Source organism: Carlito syrichta, unplaced genomic scaffold, assembly GCF_000164805.1.
Source record: "Carlito syrichta isolate Samal-C Ts95f unplaced genomic scaffold, Tarsius_syrichta-2.0.1 Scaffold315408, whole genome shotgun sequence".
Taxonomy (NCBI): Eukaryota; Metazoa; Chordata; class Mammalia; order Primates; family Tarsiidae; genus Carlito; species Carlito syrichta.
The window spans coordinates 124,729-148,365 of record NW_007259504.1 but is presented as its reverse complement, the minus strand read 5'-3'; the positions used below and the strand labels follow the sequence as shown (position 1 = coordinate 148,365).

At 41.4% G+C, this 23,637-nt stretch overlaps 1 protein-coding gene and 1 pseudogene across 1 annotated transcript; both read left to right on the top strand.

Annotated features, from left to right (window-relative positions):
* Nucleotides 1-14,550: 14,550 nt before the first annotated feature.
* Nucleotides 14,551-21,352, top strand: CUNH12orf75 (chromosome unknown C12orf75 homolog). The gene is made up of 5 exons (XM_021706311.1): nucleotides 14,551-14,648; nucleotides 16,029-16,064; nucleotides 16,842-16,921; nucleotides 17,712-17,749; nucleotides 20,473-21,352. The coding sequence occupies exons 1-4, from the start codon at nucleotides 14,551-14,553 to the stop codon at nucleotides 17,714-17,716; spliced, it is 219 nt and encodes a 72-aa protein (XP_021561986.1). The 3' UTR covers nucleotides 17,717-17,749; nucleotides 20,473-21,352.
* On the top strand, nucleotides 20,071-22,879 carry LOC103275378 (annotated as a pseudogene).
* Nucleotides 22,880-23,637: the final 758 nt, after the last annotated feature.

The window sequence follows — 23,637 nt, the reverse complement described above, 5'->3', positions numbered from 1 at the left end:
AGCCCTCTCCACTCCTCATAATTACAAACCCGAGGGGATCTGATGGGCCCTTTTCTCATCTGTGCAGTAGGAGGCTTAGCTGTCTTCTGAGGGTGAAGGGGGGGGTTGAGGTGGCATTGATAAAGCTTGCATGTTGAGAGCAGGGAGAGCGTTTAAAATTTCCTTCACTATCTCTGAGTCATGTGGTATTGTGTCCTTAGTATAATTATCTGCAAAGTTGCGATAACTGTGCAGTGTGCTCATCTTTATCATTATCGTCTTCATTCTTACCTTGGTAGCTTATATTTACTGAGGACAGTGCATCATTTACTGATTTCCAGCATTTTTTGTACATTATTTCATTCCATATCCATGACACTCTGATGGGTGAAATATTGTTTCATTTGACAAACGATGGGGAGCCCAGAGAGGTGAAGTAACTGCTCAAAGAGAAGAAAGCTTCTAGATACAGTACATTCAGTATCCTAGGATAACACTTGGCATCATGCTTGTTGCCCCTGGTAAATGATAGCTGTAATTATTAGGTGGCTTAAGTTGTTGAAAAGATTTGGCAGAGCCTCTGTTTTAAGTTGTTGAAATCCGGTGGCAGGAGACCCAGTGCATAGAGGGCCTTGCTGTAGTTAGAAACCATGTATTTCCATTGATAGCCACGGCTGGGTTTTCCTTACAGGAGCAGGAAGAGAGAAAGTCGATGGCTGGATACATCCCGGGACGGGGAGGTAGCGATGGTGACTAGCAAGTACTGCCGAAATGCTTGGCTGCAAGACTTGTGCCAGGGAGAGAGGGGAAGCCGGAGGGTGGATGGACGGGAAGAGCGGAGAGGATGGAGGCAGTGGTCTGGGGGCTGGTGACGGTGCAGTTTTGCTGGCCTGGAACTGGCGAGCGGGGCCCCCAAGGGGTGGTGCAGTTCTCAGGGCGGCACTGCCAGCCCCGGATTCACGTGGTGGCCGGGGACGCAGTGTGTCCAGAGAGGGGAGTGCAGTGGTGCCCGAGAACTCAGGGATGCCAACAGCTGCAGAGCCCCAGAAGTGTTTACAGCTCTGCCGCGCTGGTTCAGTGGGCTGGCAAGCCAGGCCTCTGAGAAGTGTTGCAGCTCCACTGGCTTCCCGCTGCCTGCCAGGCCCTGCGGACTGGCAAGCAAGCCTCTGGCGTGTGCAGCTGTCCTAGTCAGCATTTCTTCCAGTCTGGAAGGCAGTTCCAGGTTCTTATCTCCCATCCGGGAAGAATGAGGGTCACGGACTACCAGAGGGTAAGTAAGCAGGAATTTATTTAGAAGACAGCAGAGCTCCTAGCAGCCGGAGGGGACCCGAAAGGGTTTTTCTGGTCTAGGCCAGGAATTTATGTAGTCTTAAGAGTGTGCTGATTGGTTAGCACTAGCCCCAATCAGGGAAAGGCACCATAGTGTGAGATAGGAAATAAAGCAATCAGGAGTAGGTTGGGAAGGGCCAATCAGGGAAAAGTGCACGAAAAGTCCAGGGACGTGGAAGTGGGTGTGCTCACTCCAGTCCATGGGGCTTGCTGTGGAAGTTTTTTACCCAGGACCACCCTAATCTATCTGCCTATCCACTGTCTTCCTTTCTCTTTTGGTGGGAAGATTGGAAGGGAGATTTGTTTTCTTCCTCGGAAGTGGAATTTTCTGTCTGTGGTAAAGTAGTTCCGGGAGCAGCCATGGGAGTATGTCATCAGAGTGGCGGTAGAAATTGTTGAGATAGAGAAAGTGTGAGGAGGGAGGTTGGATTTTATGGTTTTTATGGTTTTTTAAATTGAGCAGGATAATGGTGACTGGAAAGAGAAGCTTTGGGTCAAGGCCAAAATCTTGAGTGTATTCAGGGCAGTGATAGCAGGGTGGAGACTCCAGAGAGGAGTTTTTGAGTGAAGATGAAATTGCCCCACCTGAAGGAGCTCTGTGGGGAGTTTAGTAGCATGCTGGCTCCATCGCCTGTTTGGAGACACTGGATATGTGGAAACAATCTGCATGTTCTTGAGGTTTTGAGAAAAGCAGTGCCATCAAGGAAAATCAAGATTTGTAAAGGCAGGAAGATGGAGAGAACATTCCTGCCTTACTTACAGCAAAAGATACTTCTACAATCAATGCTGACATAATCTCTAACACAGTATTAGAGATTATTTGACTGATATTGGCCAAGGGGCTAATCCAAGGAGAGTGATTGAAAGTTTTTAAATTGGGCTCAGTGGCTCAACTCGTAATCCCAGCACTTTGGGAGACCGATGCAAGTGGATTGCCTGAGCCCACAGGTTTGAGACCAGCCCGGGCCTTGGGTGAGACCTAGTCTCTACAATAAAAACAATCAAAAAATTAGCTGGGTATGGAAGTGTGCACCTGTAGTTCCGGCTACTTGGAAGGCTGAGGCAGAAGGATTGCCGAAGCCCAGCAGGTCGACGCTGGGGTGGTTGTGAGTGTACCACTGCACTCCATCCAGCCTGGGCGACAGAGTGAGACTTCAACTCAAAAAAAGAAAGAAAAAGAAAGTTTTTAAATTGAGAAGAAACAGTCAATGGTAGAACAAATCAGAAATCAGATGTAATTAAGTATTTTCTATAATTGGTTGGAGCCATCCTAAGGAGAAGAAGTCATCCTAAAAACATGTTATAAAGACAATTAAGTGATTATATTTTCATTGGATAATTGTAGTGTAGGTGGAAGTAAACATAGACAGTTAATAATCCTTTTCCGAAAGATTGTCACGAATGGCAACTAAAAACAGAGATACTTGCATGGTCTCCACAGTTTCCGCATTCAATCTGTCCTGTTTGCGAACCAAAGTAAGTTTAGCCTCTTGAGTGAGTGACACTGCAAATATGGAAAAAGGAAAAGACTGCAGGCTGTTTATTTGCTTCTTAGATCAGCTCTAATAAAAATAGCCCTATATTTAGCACATTTTTCTTTATGAACAACTAAAAAACTAAATCATTTCTTGCCACTTGACTATTAGCTCTGGAAGGCTAAGGGAAGTGAGAACTTTCTGAATTTTCAGGCCTGCTGTAGCTCTAGGCTGAGATGTAATTAGAAGGGCTGGCTGCTGTCTACTGTGTGTCATCTGAATTTGTCCCTGAACATGACACGAATCCATTATTTTACTGCTGAAACCTTTGGTTCACTTGGAATTGCGATTTTATACAACTCAGAAAGTAAGCAAATATGGTGATGAAAATATTTTGACTACCATGTATTACTGAGGAAAAAAGCAGTAGTGGTTTGTATTTTATATATTAAACTGAATAAGGTTTTGCCAAATGCAAGTGATAGTTATTGATAAGATGAAAATCATAGTAGTGTAAAATGATTACAGGGCTTAGGTGTTCCATACAGATGTTTGGTTTTAAATAGGCATGCACAAAATACATCAATAAAAAAGGCCAAGCAGGCAAGAGCCAGGCTACCCCAACCAGCTACCGCCGACACACAGCAGGTGTGGAAGGCAGCCCACTCTCTGGAACCCTGACTTCCAAGAAGGCAGAGCTTGTTTACTGTTAGAGGCACAGCCAGTCTCTTTGGTTCATTCAGGAAAAGTCTACAAAGCTAGTGTGAAACAGAAGGTGCATAATTACCTAGATAATCTGGATCAATGCAGATATTCAATCTGAGAAGGGTAAGAGGAGCACCATGCTGGTTTAGCAAGTTCACAGGGTATAGGCTGGAAGTGGAATTAATGGAAACTCTGACAGATAGAAACCCCGGGGCTCTCCATCTGTAGCCTTCGTGGTTGCCCTTGGTCAGTTGCATTTTTCCTTATGTTCTTCATTTTTCTTTTTCTGGTATGCCTAGTGAGGCCAGCTTTTGTAAGGTAGCCATCACTAAACTGCATCTTACTCTATAAGAGTGAATTAATGTTTAAACTGTCAACTGAAGATTTACCTTTTCAACATTTCCCAAAGATGCTTGAACGGGGTGGGGGGGAATATGAGTTATGGTGACCCACCTCAATAACACTTGTTTCTGTAAATAATTTTATCGATGCTGTGACTGAAAGTCTGAGTCAGAGCCCTGTAAGCGTGTGACCTTAGTCTGAGAGATTATTATGATACTCAGTGGGTGACTTTAACCTTGACACATTCTTTCTCCCTGAACACCTGTTCTTTTATAAGAGAAACTAATTCTTTGCTAACAAAACGAGACCTAGTTTTAGTTAAATGTCCAATGTATTTTTTTAAACCTGGTCCAAATTCGTTAATACATGTTCTATGGTTCTTAGGAAATGTTCTTAGGCTTAAAAGATTTTCTTCATGGGATGGTAAGTGAGGTTATGATTTAAAAACTTTCACTCTTATTTTTTCCAAATATTATATCACTTTCCACAAATTTTTCAAATGATGTATGTGATCAGAAATAAAACACTGTCAGCTGTATGTGGTGGCTCACCCCTATAATCCCAACACTTTGGGAGGCAGAGGTGGGAGGATCACTTGAACCTGGGAGTTTGAGACCAGCCTGGGCAACATACAGAGACCTTTTCTATACAAAAAAAAAAAAATTAGCCGATGTGGTGGTGCCTGCCTGTAGTCCCAGCTACTTGGGAGGCTGATATAGGAGGATCACTTGATCCCTGAAGTTGGAGGCTGCTGTGAGCCGTGATCACGTCATGGCACTTCAGCCTGGGCAACACAGTGAGACTCTGACCCAAAAAAAGAAAGAAAGAAAACATTGTCTTGATACCAGAGAAAGCAATTTGCTGACTTTTGTCATGCTTACTCTGGAATAAACAAGTTGATCACACAGATGTATTCTAGTAGTGGCTCACATGTCACTAGAAAATGGAATAGCTACTCATTAAAATTAATGTAAGTCCTTACTTTCCTCTGTCAGTCTCTGGGCTGCAGACATAAGTCTTCCTTCTAAGATTGGTTCTGGGTATACCTGTACAGTGGATGAAGTTTATACTCAAACCCCAGCTCTTGGTTCTGGCCCTTCCCTTGGGTCTTTCCCCTTCTTGCTGTAACGTGTCTCTCCCTTCATTGTCACTGGGACATTCGGGACTAATGATAGATAACTTGAATTTGTAACTTTAGCCAATAGGTAAAATGAAATGATAACTACATGTCAGCCTTTCTCCACCCTTAAAAATATTCGAAAAAGTGGTTGCTCCTAGCACTGAATGCAGAAGCCAGCTCACCAGCCTCCCAACACCATTCCTCTCCTCTCTTTACTTAGCTGGGAAGATATAAATTAAAGTGGGCTGTACCTTTTTTGTCTTGTTGGGTATGGTCCTGATACTCGGCATTAGCACTGTGTTGAATGGAAGGGCTTTCTCTATATTTGTTCTGAGATAGGTAACCAGCAGGACTAGTTTCCAAAATGAAGGTCACAGGCCCCAGACCTCACTGACAAGATGGGAGGCAATGAGAAGATCGGCCAAGGCCAGCCGGGACCAAGACAGTCTTGAAAGCAACCTCTACCTGTCCTTCTTGCTCATTATACGAGAATTATATTATACGAGTAAGCTAGAAGACACACCCACCAATGCCATGGCAGTTTACACTTGCCATGGCAGCTCCTGGAAGTTACCCTGTATAGTTTAAGAGGGGGAGGAACCCTCAGTTCCAGAAACTCCCTGCCCCTTTCCTGGAAAATCCATGAATAATCTATACCTTGCTTAGTATGTAATCAAGAGATAGCTATAAAAATGAAAGTCCAGTGGTGTTTGGCACTGTTCTTCCTATCAGCCAGCGCAGGCTGCTGGGCCTGTGGAGTAGCCTGTTTTCTGTTATTTCAATGCACTTTATTTTCCAAATAAGCATAGTGATGCACATGGGGCGCTCTGCTTATGGATCAGTTTGAATTCCTTCCTGAATGAAGCCAAGAACCCACTTGGCTTCTCAGGCTGAACTCCAGTTCTAGGGTTTGCCTGCCTCAGTTCCACATTGTAGGGAGTCTTTTGTGGCCTTTTAGTCCCTGTTTAGATTAGAGACAGCTGTTGTAGCCTCTTCTATTTCCCATTTCCTCTCTCAAGAGCGCTAGACTGGCTTAAATTATAATTGAGGTGAAACTAATGATAAGAAGCTGACTTTCTTTTTCCATTTTTTTACCAGTCAGTAACTTTCTATTTTCCTGGCAGGGCCTTTGAGAAGGGGTTAAGTCAGCCTTATGGGGATGTAGTTGGGTCCCCTCGCCTGGAATGGTTGCCTTGTATGGTGGTACTTGTCCTCTTCAAGACTAGTTTACCTCCCTCTTGTGGCCTCTAGAGCTGCAACTAGAATCAGACCTTAGTGTGCTCCAGAAGGACAAGCACAGAGTCGGATTTGGGAGGAAGCATTCTAAGTGTTAGTTTCTTCATATGCATGTGTGTGTATGTGTGTGTGTGTGTTTCTTTGTTTTTCTATTTTTAATTTTTATTTATACTGCAAAATGACTGTAGGATTTTGTAGCTGTTATGACCAGAAGCCTAGAGACCTAGGGAATATGGGTGGAATGGATTCCAAGGGTGTAAGACCAAGAAGGAGTAAACAAGGAGAAATAGAAAAACAAACAAAAACAACAACTATATATATATGTTTTTATATATATATATAGTTGTTGTTTTTGTTTGTTTTTCTATTTTTTATTTTAACTTCAGAAAGTACATGTGCAGGTTTGTTATAGATATATTGCATGATGGTGAGGTTTGGGCTTCTATTTCTTGTATCACCCAAATAGTGAGCATGATACTCATAGGCACTCTTGCCTCCCCCACCTTAAGAGTCCCCGGTGTCTATTGTTCTCATCTTTAATTTTGTGTGCACCCAGTGTTTATCTCCCACTAATAAGTGACAACATATGGTATTTCGTTTTCTGTTTTTGGATTAATTTGCTCAGAATGATGGCCTTTAGCTGCATCGATGTTACTGCAGAGGGCATGATTTTATTCTTTTTTATGGCTATATAGTATTCCGTGGTGTATATATACTGCATTTTCTTTATCCAGTCCACCATTTTTGGACTCTGAAGTTGGTTCCTTGTCCTTGCTATTGTGAAAAGTGCTGTGATTAACACACAAATTCAGGTGTCTTTTTGGTAGAACAATTTATGTTCCTTTGGGTATATACTCAGTAATGGGAATGCTGGGTTAAATGGATATTCCATTTTTAGATCTTTGAGAGATCTTCAACCACTGTCCACACGGGCTGAACTAGCTTACATTCCCACCAACAGTATACAAGCATTCCCTTTTCTCTCCAACCTCGCCAGTATTTGTTGTTTTTTTACTTATTAATGGTAGTCATTCTGACTGGTGTGAATTGGTATCTCATTGTGGTTTTGATTTGCACTTCTCTGATGATTAGTGATGTTGAACATTTTTTAATATATTTGTTGGCTGCTTATATGTCTTTTGATGAGTGTGTGTTCATGTCCTTTGAGTACTTTTTAACCTTTATAGAGTCTAGATTTTAGCTCTTTGTTGGATGCATAGTTTGCAAATATTTTCTCTCATTCTGTATGTTGTCTATTTATTTTGTTGATTTTCCCCCTCTGCTTCTAGTGCAGAGACTCTTTAGTTTCATTAGGCCCTACTTGTCAATTTTTGTTTTTGCTGCATTTGCTTTTGAGCACATGGTCATAAATTTGTTGTTTAGGCAAATGTTTAGAAGAGTGTTTCTAGGTTTTCTTCTAGGATTTTTTATGATTTCAGGTCTTACATTTAAGTCGTTAATCCATCTTGAGTTATTTTTTGTATATGGGGAGAAGTATAGATCCACCTTTGTTCTTCTGCATATTGTTCGCCAGTTTTCCCAGCACCATTTGTTAAATAGAGTGTTCTTTCCTCAGTGTTTGTTTTTGCCAACTTTGTCAAAGATGAGTTGGTCGTAGGTCAGCAGTTTTATTTCTGGATTCTCTATTCTGTTCCGTTGGTCTATGTGTCTGTTTTTGTATGAGTACCATGCTGTTTTGGCTACTGTAGGCTTGTAGTAAAGTTTGAAGTCTGATGATGTGATGCCTTCAGCTTTATTCTTCTTGCTTAGGATTGCTTCGGCCTTCCAGGCTCTTTTTTGCTAACATTTGAATTAGAGCATTGTTTTTTTCTAGATCTGTGAAATATAATACTGGTATTTTAAATATAATACTGGTAGATTGTGCTGAATCTGTAGATTGCTTTAAGTAGTATAACAATATTGTTTCTTCCAATCCATGAGCATGGAATATTTTTCCATTTGTGTCATCTTTGATTTCTTTCAGCAGTATTCTTGTAGAGATCTTTCACCTCCTTGTTAGATATATTCCCAAATGTTGTGTTTATTTATTTTTGCTACTGCAAATGGGATTGTGTTATTGATTTGATTCCCAGCTTGAACGCTGTAGTGTATAGAAATGTTACTGATTTTTGAGCATTGATTTTGTATCCTGAGACTTTACTAAAGTTGTCTACCAGGTCTAAGGGTCTTTCAGTGGAATCTTTAGGGTTTCCTAGATATGAATCATATTGTCCGCAAAACAGATAATTTGACTTCCTCTTTTCCTATTTGGATACCTTTTAAATAGTTATCCTATATAGGATACCTTTATTTCTTTCTCCTGCCAGATTGCTCTGGCTAGGACTTCCAGTACTATGTTAAATAGAAGGTTTTTTAAAAAACTGTGATAAAATACATATAACATACAATTTATATATATTTCTGTCAGGGGAAAACACTAGGCCTGTGGGCCAGAAACTTGACTTGAGTCACTACAATGGAAAGGCACAGCTTCTCAACCCCATTTCCAGACTCAAGTCTGACTCTGAGTTCCTTGATTGAAGGTCAGGCCAAGTTGTCTTAAAGGATCCTTCAACACTGTCACACATAGGTACTGTAGATACTTCTGTAAGTCTTCCCCAAAGGGACTTGTGTCCACTTATTAGAGTGACAGTGACTAGAGAAAATGGAAGTACTCGGACCTCTCAGGTTTCCAGACACTGCCTCTGAATTGATGTTACTGCTATAATATTCTGAATGCCACTGTGGTCCATTAGTCTATGTGTAGGCTTATGGTAGTCAGGTGGAAAGTGAAAGTTGGGCTGAAGTTTAAATTGTAGTGGGCTTGGCAGTGTGTGCACCCATGCTCTGGTTATTTCTTTAGTTCTTGGATTTCCAGTTAGAATAAACATATTCGACAACCGACAAAAACCTCGCATTAGCCCCCTGACTTATGAAGTAAGGGCTGTCATGCTAGAAGAGCCAACTGGAAGCCCATGGAATTTCTCTTCCCTACCAGAATACTAAACAAAAAGGAATACTGCATCCCTGGGGGAATTGCAGAGATTAGTGCCCTCACCAAATACTTGGAAAAAATGAAGGCATGGAAGCACCTCTCACATACTGATTTAGCTTGCCTGTTTGGCTTGTGCAGAAGGCAGATTTATCTCAGAGAATGACTTTGGATTATTTTAAAGTTAATCAAGTAGTGACTCAGATTTCAGCTGCTGTTCACGGTGTGATATCTTTATTGAAAAAAAATCAGGCTGGGTATGGTGGCTCATGCCTGTAATTCCAGCACTTTAGGCTGAGGTGGGAGGATAATCTGAGCTCAGGACTTCAGGATCAGCCTGGGCAACATAGCGACACCTCGTCTTTACAATAAATGAAAAAAATTAGTTCAGCATGGTGGTGCACACCTGTAGTTCCAGGTACTTGGGAGACTGAGACGGAAGATTGTTTGAGCCCAGCAGGTTGAGGCTGCGGTAACGGAGTAAACTGGACTCAAAAAAAAAAAAAAAAAAAAATCAGCATAACCCCTAGCCCCTGGCAGATGCTTTATTTCTTTACCAGTTGACAAGGAATACTAGAAGCAGTTGCCGTTTACCTGGCAAGGCCAACAGGATGCCATCACAGTCTTGCCTCTGTTCCACATAGACTCCTCCCTCTTTCTCTCAGTCTCAGCTCTGCAGGATCTCAATCTTATTAGTCCCATAGCATATCATACTGGTTTAGTACATCGATGACATTGTAGTGGTTGGACCTGATGAACAGGAAATCACAGTATTTTAGACATTTTGGTAAGACACGTTTAATCCAGAGATGGGAGACAAAACCCATTCCCGCTAGTAAGTAATGTATTAGTTAACGTCTAGTTAGGGAAAAGGAAACCACATTAACTATTGTAACAGAGAGTTTACTTTCAGGAATTGGTTAAGCAGTTCTTAGAGGATCAGGAATGTAAGAAAGGAAACAGATAGTAATAGCAGGAAGTAGCAGTCATGCCTAAGGCTGGAGTAACAAAGGAAAGAGGTTGGGATTATCAAAATTGAGGAGCTTGGAGCAAGAGGAGGGATTCTGTAGAGCAAAGACCCAGACTCTGAGTGGACAGTGTTGCTTGGCTGCCACTGGCATGTCAAGGTCACAGAGAAGGGGCCCCAGAAGGGACCCCAAGGAGCTGGGACCAGACCTCTGTGGAGAGGACACTGCCAGGCTGTGCTATTGGATCTGAATTTTGTAACCCATAGTAATCACAGCTGCAGGCCACACAGCCACTGTCCACCCACTTGAGCTGTAGTGGCCAGAAAAGGAGTATAAGGGAGTCTGATCTGGGCGTCCTGAAAGAAGGCCAGATACTGGGACCGGATGCTGGGGTGATGCTGACGGGAACAACAAGCGAGGCGGAAAGGGCGGCCCCTTTCCCTCCAGCAGTGTGTTGCTCCCCATAGCATCCCCTGTTAGTGGAGCCTAACCAGAAGCCGGGTGGCAAAAGAGAGCGAGGTCCTTTGGAGTCCTAGCTCAGCGTCACGGCGTGGGGGTTGGCGGATGGACTGGAGGTGAGGAATGAAGGCTTCACATCTGCACAGGTGCCCCAGCGAGAGCGGAGTTTGCCTGGGGATGCCTCTAGGCATCAGGCCATCACCCTGATCCCCTGGTGACTGTGTTTGTTTCCCTTCCCCCGCATAGCTTCCTGCCTCTGGCTCCATAATAGGTGAAATGAGAGAAGTCCTGATAAACCTCAGTTCTTGGGGCCAGGGCATAGGAGGTGGGAGGGAAACTGAAGTCACCTTTTACTTTTTGTTTTTAGGTGATTTGGTTTGTGGTACGTGGTCTCCTGTAACTCTGTATTTTGCTTCTCTTGGTATAAGCCTTATTCTCAACCTTCTTCCCCGTTTATAGTAGATTAAGGGGTGCTCTTGCCCCAGGTGCCTTCTCTCATGCTTCCACTTTTCAGTATCTTGGCTTGTGGGTGTCTAAGCATTGACTCCCGAATTCTGTCCCCCACTCCCAGGTAGAAGGCTGTTATTTAGGAGAGGATTATGACAGTAGGAGATTTGTCCTGGTAGATAATGTGTCCACTCACTCCTTTTCTGAGGGAACGAGATTATGGGTAAACTGAGTTTATAGAGCTACTTGGACTAATTAACTCCCAAAGAGTATTATCAAGTGCAGTGGGGGCAGTTTTGGCCTCTGTTGCAGCTCATCCACTGTGAATTGACCTCATTTTTGCTTTGTTTTTCTTTCTGAGCAGGGAATAGTTTAGTCTTCAGGCACTTCTTTCCACGGGAAGATTCTAGGGGGTAAAGTCATCTCAGTTTTTGCTCTCACTGGTCTGTATTAGTACCAGCAGGAAGGAGGGCCATGCCACCTCTGTCTGAGGCCGCTGAACTCTCAGTGGCTGCTGTTCTCACAAGACTGGGGAAGGGGTGACTCTGTCTTCTGCTCTCCCTCCCATTTCCTTCACTGAGTCGAGGGACACATTTTGCATTCTGCAGGCAATCATAGTCACAGACCACACAGTGGTCATTGCCCTCCCACTTGAGCTGTAGTGATAGAAAAGAAAAATAACCACATCTTCAGTGAAGACCAGAGTGGCTCATGCAGGAGCTTACAATAGTTGTGGGTATTCTTGCCCGAGCTTGGACATTCCCCACTGAACATTCTCGATCCTCAAGGCTGAAGAAGGACCATATACTAGTTCTATTACTTCTGAAACCTAACAGAAATCTGCATGTGCCTGCAGTGATGTGCATGGATATAACAAAATGTAAAATGTATTTGCCTTTGTTTGGAATTATACACAAACTCTCTCTGGCAACCTTGGTTATCCCGTGCTCATCCAAATCTCTCTTTGGCAATTCTGTGTGTAAGGAAATGTTAACAAATGAATTAATAAGGTGGGATAATAACACAATATTGTAAAATTTTGAGGTTTTGTGAGGGTAAAAAAGTGCAATGATGCCTTAAAATAGTTTACTAATGGGGTATTCTAGATGTTTACACAGTTGGGGCATTATTCAAAACCTGAGAGCAAGGATTAGAATCCTGAAGCCTTAAAGTGTCTTGCTAAGTTTCTGAGCGGTAAGATAAATAATTTAACATCCCAATTTTGATCTGCCTGAGGATAATGCCTAAGAAATGACCTTTAGGGAAATTTGTCCCCCACACCAGAAGGTGCATTTTTGTTACTGTTGTTTGTTTGTTTGTTTTTTGAGACAAAGTCTGGCTCTGTCGCCCAGACTGGAGCACAGTGGTGCAATTGTAGCTCACTGCAGCCTTGAACTCCTGGGCTCAAGTGATCCTCCTGTCTCAGCCTCCCAAAGTGCTAGAATTACAGCAACCTAATTTTTTTTGTTAGTAGAGGAGGGTCTCGCTATGTTGCCCAGGTTCATCTTGAACTCCTGGCCTCAAGCAATCCTCCTGCCTTGGCCTACCGAGGTGCTGGGATTACTGGCCCAGAAGGTACATTTTTTAGACTCATAATCTTGAGGCAATTCCATCAGCCTATCAAGTCCTTCGCCTTCACGTCTCTGGGCCTGCCTCTTGCCAGGAATCTTTATTGCTGCTTCTGACTCATTTCTTCTTCCTTGTACTGTACCCTGTACAGTTGGGACAGGGCCATGTCACCCTGCTGGTGGGATGCTGTCTTCTTGGACACCAGAAGGGCAGGTAAACACAATGGCTTGTATCTATCCTCCCACAAGGAAATTTGGTTTAGACCAAACCCCATTTTCTCAGTCTGAATCTGGTTGGGTGAATAGATTTGAATGTAACTGCTGATCAGGACAATGTTTGTACCTGCATAAAAATGAGTTATGTAGCAACTGGACAAGTTCTACATTGATTGATGATCTTCAGCACCTGCTAGAAGTTTTTGCTAAAGCTGATGAAACAGACTAGAACTCTTCTACCATCTTGATTTCTTCTTTACTTGAGTGGGATAATAAAAATTGGAGTGCTCTAGTTGTGGGGAGGTATGTGTTTATTTAATACAAATTACCATGGGCCCACAGCTTATGAAGCAGGATTGGAATCTCACAAACTCGGGTTTGAATTCTGGCTCTATGACTTGGCTTCATAATCTCAGTCAGGCTACTCAACCTTCTAGGACCTCAGATAAGGACCTCAGATATTTGTCTTTAAAATGTGATTAATACCTGTCTTGCAAGATTGTATGAGGATTAAGTGAAATAATATAATAGTATTAGCAAGGTGCCTGGTATAGCTACACAAACAGGTTGAGCGGTAGGGTGATGCTCAGAGCTGCTTTTGCAAGAGTGGTGTGGTGGCTCCCACTTCCACTGTCTCTGGAAATGTTTTTGACTCTTACATCTTTCTACCTGGGAGGCAGAGTGGTGGATTACAATGTGGAGCGTGGCTTTGGTGTCAGATGATAGGGTTTGAATTTTGGTCTTGCTTGTTGGTCTTGAATGTTTATTGATTACATGGCCCCCAGCACTACCACACAGGAGGGACTCATTAATGATGCCAGTTTTATCTACAGAGTCCTGGTCTCCAGCCTCGGTGTTGGAGAAAAGCATGTGAAAGGGATAGATAAAGTAGCTGTCCTATACATGGGAGTATATATACAAAGGCAGACTTTGTAACTCATTAGAAAGTTTTAAAATAACGGACATCTTGTAAGTCTTTATAAGTAGCATTTTAAAAGATTTTGTATTATATCTGGAGCTTAATTTATTATCCAATAAACATGGCAGCTATAAAAATCAAATGGTAGATGTGAAAGTCAAAAAACTTCCAGTGATAGATCAACTGGAAACTAGATGTGTAAAGTTGTTGATTAATTTTATAATGGAGAACCCAGATTGGGTTTTAGGATGTTGAATATTTAATAAAATGAAATAAATTACTCTCTTCTTGCATTTGGGAACATTAAATTATATTTTAAAACCATGAATATATCCTTAAACACAATTAGGCAAAAGGGGAAATAATTAAAATAAACACATATGAATTTGTCTGTGAAAAGAATAGCTGTGGCAGAAAATATGAGACATTGTATGTGTCCAAACCTACTAGTTATATATAGCTTCAAAAATTATTTCATGGTGATATAAGTCCCTCAGGACCAAAGCAAGCAGTCCTAATAATCTTGAACAAGTTTGTCACCACCATTTTCCCATTATCTATATTAAAGGCTAAAATCCTTTTTAATTAAAAGTAGTGACCAATACTTTCTTATGCCACATCAATAAGCGTAACACTATTTCTAATACAGTATGACTTTGACACATATAAATTAAAAAACGATCCGACTTTAGCAAGAGGTAAATGAAGTTAATAACTGTCTGGTGAATTTTTGCTCTGTTTGTATGAATTAGATGTCAGGGTGGATTTTGCACTCTCTTGGAGTGTTAGCTGTTCATGGCCCATGTTCACCAGATAATTGCCAAATCTATACTTTCCTTGTTTATTGACTTGGATTTACTAGCTTTTGCAATAAAGAAAAACCTCATGCACATGTGAGAGAGACACAAAGAAAACTAAACTGGAATTTATTTATAAAAAATTGTGTATTTATTCTTACGTATTTATTATGCCAATCAAGAAGCCTTTCCACTGCTCAAAACAGTTTTTAAACTTGTCAATTTTGATGGGTTTTGGTGCTTCTGTCATGTTTTGTTTCACCTCTTCCACATCATCAAAATGTTTCCCTTTGAGGACTTTTTTCTTCCAGGGTAAACAAAAAAAGTTGCTCTGGGCGAGATCAGGTGGGGCACCGGGTTCATGCTATTTTTGGTCAACAATTGCTGAACACTCAGAGCAGTGTGGGAAGGTGCTCTTGTAAATCACCCATCATGAAATGGGAAGATGCTTTGAAAGAATCTCCAGAAAAAAATTCACTGAAGCCAAGCACAGCCTCTTATAACAATGCTAGCTGGTTTTTTTCAGCCCCTGCCTTGTGTACAGTCACATTTGAAATACTTAGAACTTTTAAGTGGGTGAAGCAGCAGTTAGTCTCTGAATTGGAGGACTCTGTAAAGAGGTTTTGAGGCTCCCCGGCTGTGTTCTTCTTGATTGCAGTTCCTCAGCATTACAGGTTGAGTTCAGCCAGGTACTGTTGAACATTGTTTTTTGTTTTTTTCAGAAAAGTAACGTATTTAGTAACGTATTCTCCTTGTGCTTCAAGGAAAGCCTTTTGATCCTCTTAGAAATATGCTAAGGAATTCTAGTAGAATGCAGATGCTTCTTATGCAAGGAAAGAGTGTGCATTTTAAAGTAGTGATTCTCTCTAAAAGCTTCCTTTTTAAAACATTTCCTCCTCTCTTTGCAGTAGATCATGTATAAAATGGCTTATGTTTTTAGATAAAAGGAAATCAAATTGGCATGAACTCTCCGTACCAAAGAAATCTTTAAATACCTATAGTTATGCCACTGAACTGGTGTGATAGACCCAAAATCATAGTGTGTTAGAACCGGAAGAGACCTTGGGGATCATCTGGCCGACTTGTTCATTTTACAGGCGAGGCACAGACAGGCAGCTCACCCAAGCCTGTCTGTCACTCCAGGAAGCAGGCGGCACCACAGGACAAGGGCTTCTTTCTGATCAGCTGCCCTCAGTTTGTTATTTTGTTTCACTGTTGGACTTTTTGGCATGTGCTGGACTTGCACATCTTGGTATATAGACAGTTATCAAGTTTTTAGTGTATACAGTGGAGCCAGATTACTGTGTAACAGAAATACTTGTTGGATGGTTTCGGGTCTTACACTTACATCTGATGGAAACACTTGAAATAAACAAAATCGGCTTTAGTTCAGCAGTCCACTTTTTCTCATAACCAGAAATGAAGTCTCTGACTATGTAGCCAAGTGACTCAGAGCAAGTGTTTTTGACCTTTTAGAACAGAAGAATCGATGACAGAAGATGACAAGAGGAGGTATGTTTGGTGTTGCAGCTGGCTTTAGTTTGAATAATTTTGGCCATACCTCATGGATTTAACACACTGTAGCACATTACCAAAAATGCAGATTCTACCAGGAAAACTTTTGGCACAGAGGATACAGGTAGGAGTGTGTGATCTGAAAACGAACTACCCAGGATTCATAATCTTTGCTTCTTTCAACAAGCTTGGTTTTTGTCCTGTGCCTATGGCCTGTGCTAAGGTCCATCCTGTGGCCGTTGGGTGTGCTGTTCCCCTAGCTGGGTGGCTCCCCTTCGTTCCCTCTCCTTTTCTGTCCTCCTGCATCTCCTCTGGTAAGCTGCATTCTACTCACTCCTCCTTACCTCTCTCCCCCTCATTGTGTATTCATACCTCCATATCAGTGAGTACAATGTCTTTGTGTGTTCATAACACCTAATACCATGTTGGCCACTCTGAATTCTTCAAAGATATTGATGAACTGTAACATCACTCTACTGATATTTTTTACTATACTAACATCCCAACTTCTTTTCTCCTTTCTCATTAAAAGTAAAATAACTAAAAATTCTACTAAGTCGATATGGTATTCTTTCATTTTTTTAATTTCTTCTTCTTAACTTAGAAAACCAATTATATTCCCAAGGGCAATAATATTCTAAATTCTACTTTTGAAAAATCATGAGCTATTTTAACAGTTGTATAATTATAGTTATATATACACCTGTCTGTGCTTCTGTTGCTTCCTGCAAATGGAAAGTATCATTTAAATTGGTCTGATTTCTTTTTCGTTAGAAACTATGGTGGAGTATATGTTGGTCTGCCTTCTGAAGCTGTCAATATGGTATCCAGTCAAACAAAGACTGTACGAAAAAGTAGGTGAAGTCATGGTATTTATTTTCTCTAAACGTGTATTTTTATGTTTTATGGAAAAGCATTAAATTTATTTTACAGTTTACGTGACTCAACCTACGTACTACTTAGTTGCAGTGAACCATGTATAGGTACTCTGTTGGAGTCATTTGTTGAAATGGCCACCCCCACAGGAAAAGAAATTCCAGAACAAAATTTAACTTTTATTTGTGATTATGGCCCATGGATATTTTAAGTTTCTTATTAATTTCAGTGATGATCACTGCAAAAATGAAAGTGAACATTTAAATAAGTATATGGAGCTGTTGTAGAACATAAAGGTAAATTTCTGTAATAGAAGATAACTAACTTATAAGCAATCTGGTGATTAAAGGAAAAATAACTGTCTGTTGTATATATAACTAAATGAAGCGAGATTCCTTTTTTCTGAGTTTTTCTCATTAGCATTTGTGGGGCTAATTAAGTCCTTTTGAATAATAGACATAATAAACTTGTTGCTTAAGTAAATTTTTAATTGAGGCTTATGGTAAAATATTCAGACTTACTAAACCACTGTACTGATATGTTGTCTTATGTACATTTTAAAATGACTATTAATGTGTTTATTTTGCACACAAGGCTGTATTACATTATTTTAAACATACTATATTTATTTGTTCCTTGTTGTTTCTCTACTTGATGATTTAGACTAGCAAATACCCATATGTGTTACTACTGTTTGTAGTTTTGTAGGAAATTAGAATATGTTCTTTATAATGTAAACATTTAACTTTTCTTAATTTTCTCTTTAAGATTAGAAGAAAATCACATCACGGCTCAATAATTAAGAGGTGCTGTATATTTTTCTAAATAATTCCGTATATTTAGCTTCGATGGTGAATGGACTGTAGATATTATTGCTGTGCATTTCTAAGAAATCTTGAACTTTGGGATTAAAAGGATGCATCTCATCCTACGGAATCAAGCACATTTATTGTAACGAGGTTAATGATCATATCAATTTTCTTTACAACTACTTTTAAAAATTTCACTTTGTTAAAAAATGCATCTTAATTTATTTAATGAGAGCAAGCTAAATGTCCACCTAAAACACTGTGGTCTCACCCTACTTCACTGCCACAAAATCTGAGGGTGTAGGACTGGAGAAATGACAGAGAAGGAGAGGCCAGGGAGGCTAGGACTGGGAATTAGATTAAAATCAAGACTAAGTGCTTGGCACTAGCCAGGGGCTAGTTAATATATGGAGAGGAGTACCAAAACGCCAGTAGAAATGGGCAGTCAGCACTGTTCAGAGATGCAGTTATGCAGAAAGGTGTAGAAAGGCTAAGCTTATGGTTTGGGTATTATAAAACATGTCTAATATGGGCAGAAGAAACCATTGTGCAAAAGATGAATACTGTGAACCTATGGTCCTGGTGAGGAGCTTGAAGTTAGAATTGTGATAAGACAAACAAAAACAAGGACAAGAGAAAAATAGCTTTCATTTATTAACTACCCTCTGTGTGCCAGCTTCTAAAAGATGTGGAGCAGCGGGTCTTGGTTCACCAGGTCCAACAACACATTTAATGCTTGGGTCCCCACTGAGTTTCAGACCTGCTGAATGACACCCAGCCCCTTTTGAAACCTCCAGTGATCAGGAATGTCCTGTCTCCTGAGATAGCCTGTTCTCCTCTGGGAGCTAGACTGCCTTAGATCTGAATTAGGGCTCTTTCACTTACTAGCTGGGCAAGCTATTTCCCCTTATGGCCTCGTCAGTTTTGTTATCTGTAGAGTGGCACCAATGCCTAGATTGGAGGGTTATTGTTTGGGTTAAGTATGAAATGAGTGGTAGCACCTGCTATCATCGTTGCTGTTGTCATCGTCTTCATCACTATTATCATCAATTATTTTTTATAACCAGAATACAGTCAGTGGCAGACCAGAGGCAAGACTGATTTGATGCTGAACCAACTTCTTGCCCGGGGCTTGCACTGGATTTGGTGTTTGGGATGGATGGGATTGCAGAGTAAATTCCCAGGTAGAGATAAACACAGGTCCCTGCCGAAGGAAGGGGGGACAGAAGCTGTAACCAGCTTTTCCCTGACAAGGACTATGCCAGTCTTTGGGCAGTCAGTTCTTCAAATACTATGTTCATCAACGGCATTATGGAGGTTTATTCCCCAGGATTCGTGACCACAGCGTGTTGGGCTTCTTTCTGGGAATTCACTGGAGGTTTATTTTTAGTATTTTTAATAGAGTTCTAACCCTCCATATAGATTTCTGAGTTTCCCTTGCTAGTTTTTTCCTGTTTGTTTCAAATAGGAAAGATAAATTGAAAGCAAGCACGTGTTACTGATTACCCTCCTGGAAACAGGATGCATTTCAAAAAGTACAGGAATAGAGGGGAGAGAGGCACTGTTAGATAGACAGAGAGACTGGGCAGCTCTGCTCCAGCACAGACCCAAGACGAGTCCCTTAACTTCCCTCTGCTTCTGTCTCTGCTTTCTCGTGGGAGAGTTAGAATAATTGCTCGCCCTGGTGGGTGGATCTGCAATTCCCCATAACACTTTAGCAGTGTTGCCCGTAAGCCAGCCCCCGTAAAGCTAGATAGCCAGCTGAACTGTTTCTTTACTGTTCATGACTATAAATGTATACATTATTTTATTGCCACCCTTCTCTATTCTCAGCTTTCCCTGTTCTATAACTCTATATCTAAACAATCTGTTGGAGCCTCGTCTTTCTTTTGCCTCCTGTGAATTATCTGAAAAGTTTTCTAAGTTGGTAGTTTCTGCATTTTCTTTAGTTACTCAGTGACCACGCTGGTACTTATATGTCACGTGTCTGAACTCTTGGCTTTATGACCTCAGTTGTTGGGCAGAAACCCTGATGAGAACTATCATTTGGAGAGGAAACACTCTGTGGAAAGGATCAGAGATGCTTTTTTTTTTTTTTTTTTGACCTAATAGGTAAATTTTCTCAACATTGAACTCACTCAGTGATTCAAAAATTTGATTTTGAAATAAATTGAGGAATGATTCCGGAATCCCTTAAAATCATCTATATTGTGATAAGAATGTATAGTTTCTTCTACAGATGACTCTAGGTAAAAGTTATGCCAACTTAGATGTGCAAAGTACATCTAACACAGAGGGGCTTGCATGATGGCTCCCAGATGCCAGTGGATGGACTGGCTACACTGAATTCCCTTGGAGAGCTCAACAGAAAGCTGGGCTCCTCCAGGAGGTCCTGGTCAAGTAGGGAATGAATGGGACTGTGGCCAAACTGTCTGTATTTCTAGTTTGGGTGATGCTTGCTTACATGCAGCCTAGGTCTGGGCATTGTTTGGTCATGTTGTATTTTACTTGTAAATTTATAAATCTCTTTATTTGACTTTGTCTTCTTATATAAAGTGCTTAGGACTATGCTGGCTGCATAAGTCTTAAATAAATATTGGGTGAATGTTGAATACGTGCTTTACTTAAAATCAGTAAATAATTTTTAGGCTTAAGGCTGATGTATTTTTAATCTACATCGTACCTTTTCAAGTTTGCTAACTCTTTTCTCCATTCTATAGCTTGCTTATCAATTTGGAAGGAATTTGGCTCCGTGGGACATTGTGATGTGCACACACATTTCCAAGAATATTCTTAACAATCGCTCTCCCCTCTTCTGCCCCCCAAATCTCTAGTGTCTACTTAATACCATGGGTACGGATTGAATGTTGTGGTAACAGAAGGGAGTTGGCTAGATAGTACACTTGTTTATGGAACTTTCTGTGGCCCAGCTACGAAAGACAGTTACTCCTGTCACGGAGCCTGGTTGCTGACCACGGCATCTCCACTTGACTGCGCCACATGGTTCACAGAGGTCACGTCTTTCCACTGATACTTTTTGATAGTTTTTATATTTAAAAAAATCCTTATTCTATTTATAGCTTAAGATGAGGCACTATAAATGAATTACCTAAAATAATATATTTGTCTGTTATCTTTCACTATTTTTACTTCACATCAATTTTTAACTGTCAAATGGGTAAATTGATTCTTATTACTATCTCTTGCCTCTTTTTACTATTTGGTTTTCAAATTTTATTTAAATGTCAAAGAATTTCCTTTCTTAAGAGAAGTGTATTTCATTGGAATATTTTAATATTTAAAATATTACTTAAATTGCATGTCATATGTACATTTTGATTGAATTTTTATTTTCTTTAGTCAAAGGCATATGTAACTACAAATACTTCATAGCCATCAAGTCTCGCATTCTACTTTTGTGTGACCATGGCATCTCATCATGTTAATTCTATACTGTTTTCAAGGACTTGTGATTTACGGTTAGAAAGATATCTGGAAAGTTATTAATTTGATAATGATGTGTATCTATATAGTACTGCAATGTAAATTACTCAATTTACCAGTGTATTTCAACTATTAAAATATTTTTATCCCTCTTCACCTGGATTTCTTAATTTTTCTTTTTTTAAAATTTATTTTGAGTTGGAATCTTACTATGTCACCCAGGCTGGAGTGCAGTGGCACTCTCATGACCACTGCAGCCTCGACCCGCTGGTCTTAGGTGATCCTTCCGCCTCAGCCTTCCAAGTAGCTGGAACTACAGATACACGCCACCATGCCCGGCTAGCTTTTGTGATTTATTGTAGCGACGAGGTCTCACCAAGTTGCTCAGGTTGGTCTTGAACCCCCCGGGCTCAGGCAGTCCTCTTGCCTCAGCCTCCCAAAAGTGCTGGGATTACAGGCTGAGCCACCATGCTTGGCCTCTTAATTATTTTTCAAAAGAATAAAGTCACACGTGGTATTGTGGTATATAGATATAATAAATCAATATAATAGATAATATAGATTAAATAATTATAGATAATGAATAAACAGATTACTATGAAAAACCAAAATTTTTCACAAGGAGAAAGATACTATCTTATATACAGAGTGTGCCAAAAAATGATACACATTTTAAGAAAGGAAAAAACTGTATTAAAATTGTAGATGAATACAAGTCATGTTTTTTTTTTTTTTTTTTGCGTTGGAGTCTCACTCTGTCACCCAGTCTAGAGTGCAATGGCACGCTCCTGGCCACCGCAGCCTCGACCTTCTGGGCTCCAGCAATCCTTCCACCTCAGCCTTCCAAGTAGCCAGAACTACAGGTATGCACTACCATGCCCGGCTAATTTTTGATTTATTGTAGAGACGAGGTCTCGCCAAGTTGCCCAGGCGGGTCTCAAACCCGCAGGCTCAGGCAGTCCCCTCACCTCAGCCTCCCAAAGCACTGGGATTACAGGCTGAGCCACCGAGCCCAGCATAAGTCACATTTGACTTCTGCAATTACAAGAAGTGCTCAAAGTGGTTACCATCAATGTCCAGACACTTCTGATTATGGCAAACTAAAAGTAATTCATAGATAACATCTCTCAAAATGTGTACACATTTTTTTTGTCACCCCTGGTATTTGGTCCACATGACAACCACAGTAACATAAAATTAATCATAAAAAAATAGTCGGTGGCCAACCACGCCTGCCTGCCAACAGGTATCAGGGCCATGTGACCGTGTCACTGTTCGTGGATGGCGTAGACCTGATGGACTACAGCTCCTCAGCTTGCATCCCCACGGCCCCTGCAGCGATCTGCCTTTCATGGCCCTGGGCTCTGGGCAGGACACTGCCCTGGCAGTGCCGGAGGACTGGTTCCAGCTGAACAGGAAGCTGGAGGCCACACAAGGGCTGCTGGTGGAAGCCGTCACCGCAGGGATCCTGGGCAACCTGGCTCCGGGGGCAACGTGGATGCATGTGTGATCACCAGAACTCACACCAAGCTGCTGTGGACCCTGAGCTCATCCACAGAACCGGTGGAGAGACCTGGCCGCAACCGCTTTATGTCTGGAACCACAGCTGTCTTGATCCAGGCAGTGAAACCACTAAACCTGGAGCTACTGGAGGAAACCATGCAGATTATGGAGGTGGAATGAAGTAGGCTGAGGCTTAGAACTTGGAACAAGGGAGAATAAACCCAGAAAATACCAACACTTAAAAAAAAGTCACAGGTAAGAATTACAAAGAAATTACCATGACACACATATTCCTGTCCCATATCCACAGGTTCATGGTGGTATTTAGGTAGAATATCACAGTTTGTTCTGTTAGGGATGACAGATAGACTGACTTTTTAATTCTGAAATACTATTAGATTTATTGAAGCCCGTAAAGATCACACATCTTGCGTAACCATAGTACATTTGTCAAAAGTAGGAAATTCAACGTTGGTCTAGCATGATAGAACACAGGCTTTTACTGGATCCATTCGTTTTTCTGCTGATGTCTATTGCTGTTGTGCCAGGATGGTATCCAAGATTCCATTACCTTCTGTTGCTGGTCATCTTGTCTCCTCAGTCTCTTCTTCCTGGTGGTGTCAGTCTTTCCTTGTTTTTCTTTCTTTTTTTTTTGAGTTGGAGTCTCGCTCTGTCGCCCAGACTGGAGTGCAGTGGCCGCTCCCGGCCACCGCAGCCTCGACCTGCTGGGCTCCGGCAGTCCTTCCGCCTCAGCCTTCCAAGTAGCCGGAACTACAGGCGTGTGCTACCACGCCCGGCTGATTTTTTGATTTATTATAGAGATGAGGTCTCGCTGCCCAGGTGGGTCTCGAACCCTCAGGCTCAGGCAATCTACTCACCTCAGCCTCCCCAAGGCGTGGGATTGCAGGCTGAGCCACCGAGCCTGGCTTCCTTGTTTT

What these genes read in the sequence shown, in the direction of transcription:
- CUNH12orf75 (XM_021706311.1), top strand. Translation starts at nt 14,551, where the DNA reads ATGGCCCATGTTCACCAGATAATTGCCAAATCTATACTTTCCTTGTTT. An exon ending in AAGAAAAACCTCATGCACAT is followed by an intron (nt 14,649 to 16,028) that starts GTGAGAGAGACA and finishes TTGACCTTTTAG; the next exon opens with AACAGAAGAATCGATGACAG. An exon ending in ACAGAAGATGACAAGAGGAG is followed by an intron (nt 16,065 to 16,841) that starts GTATGTTTGGTG and finishes CTTTTTCGTTAG; the next exon opens with AAACTATGGTGGAGTATATG.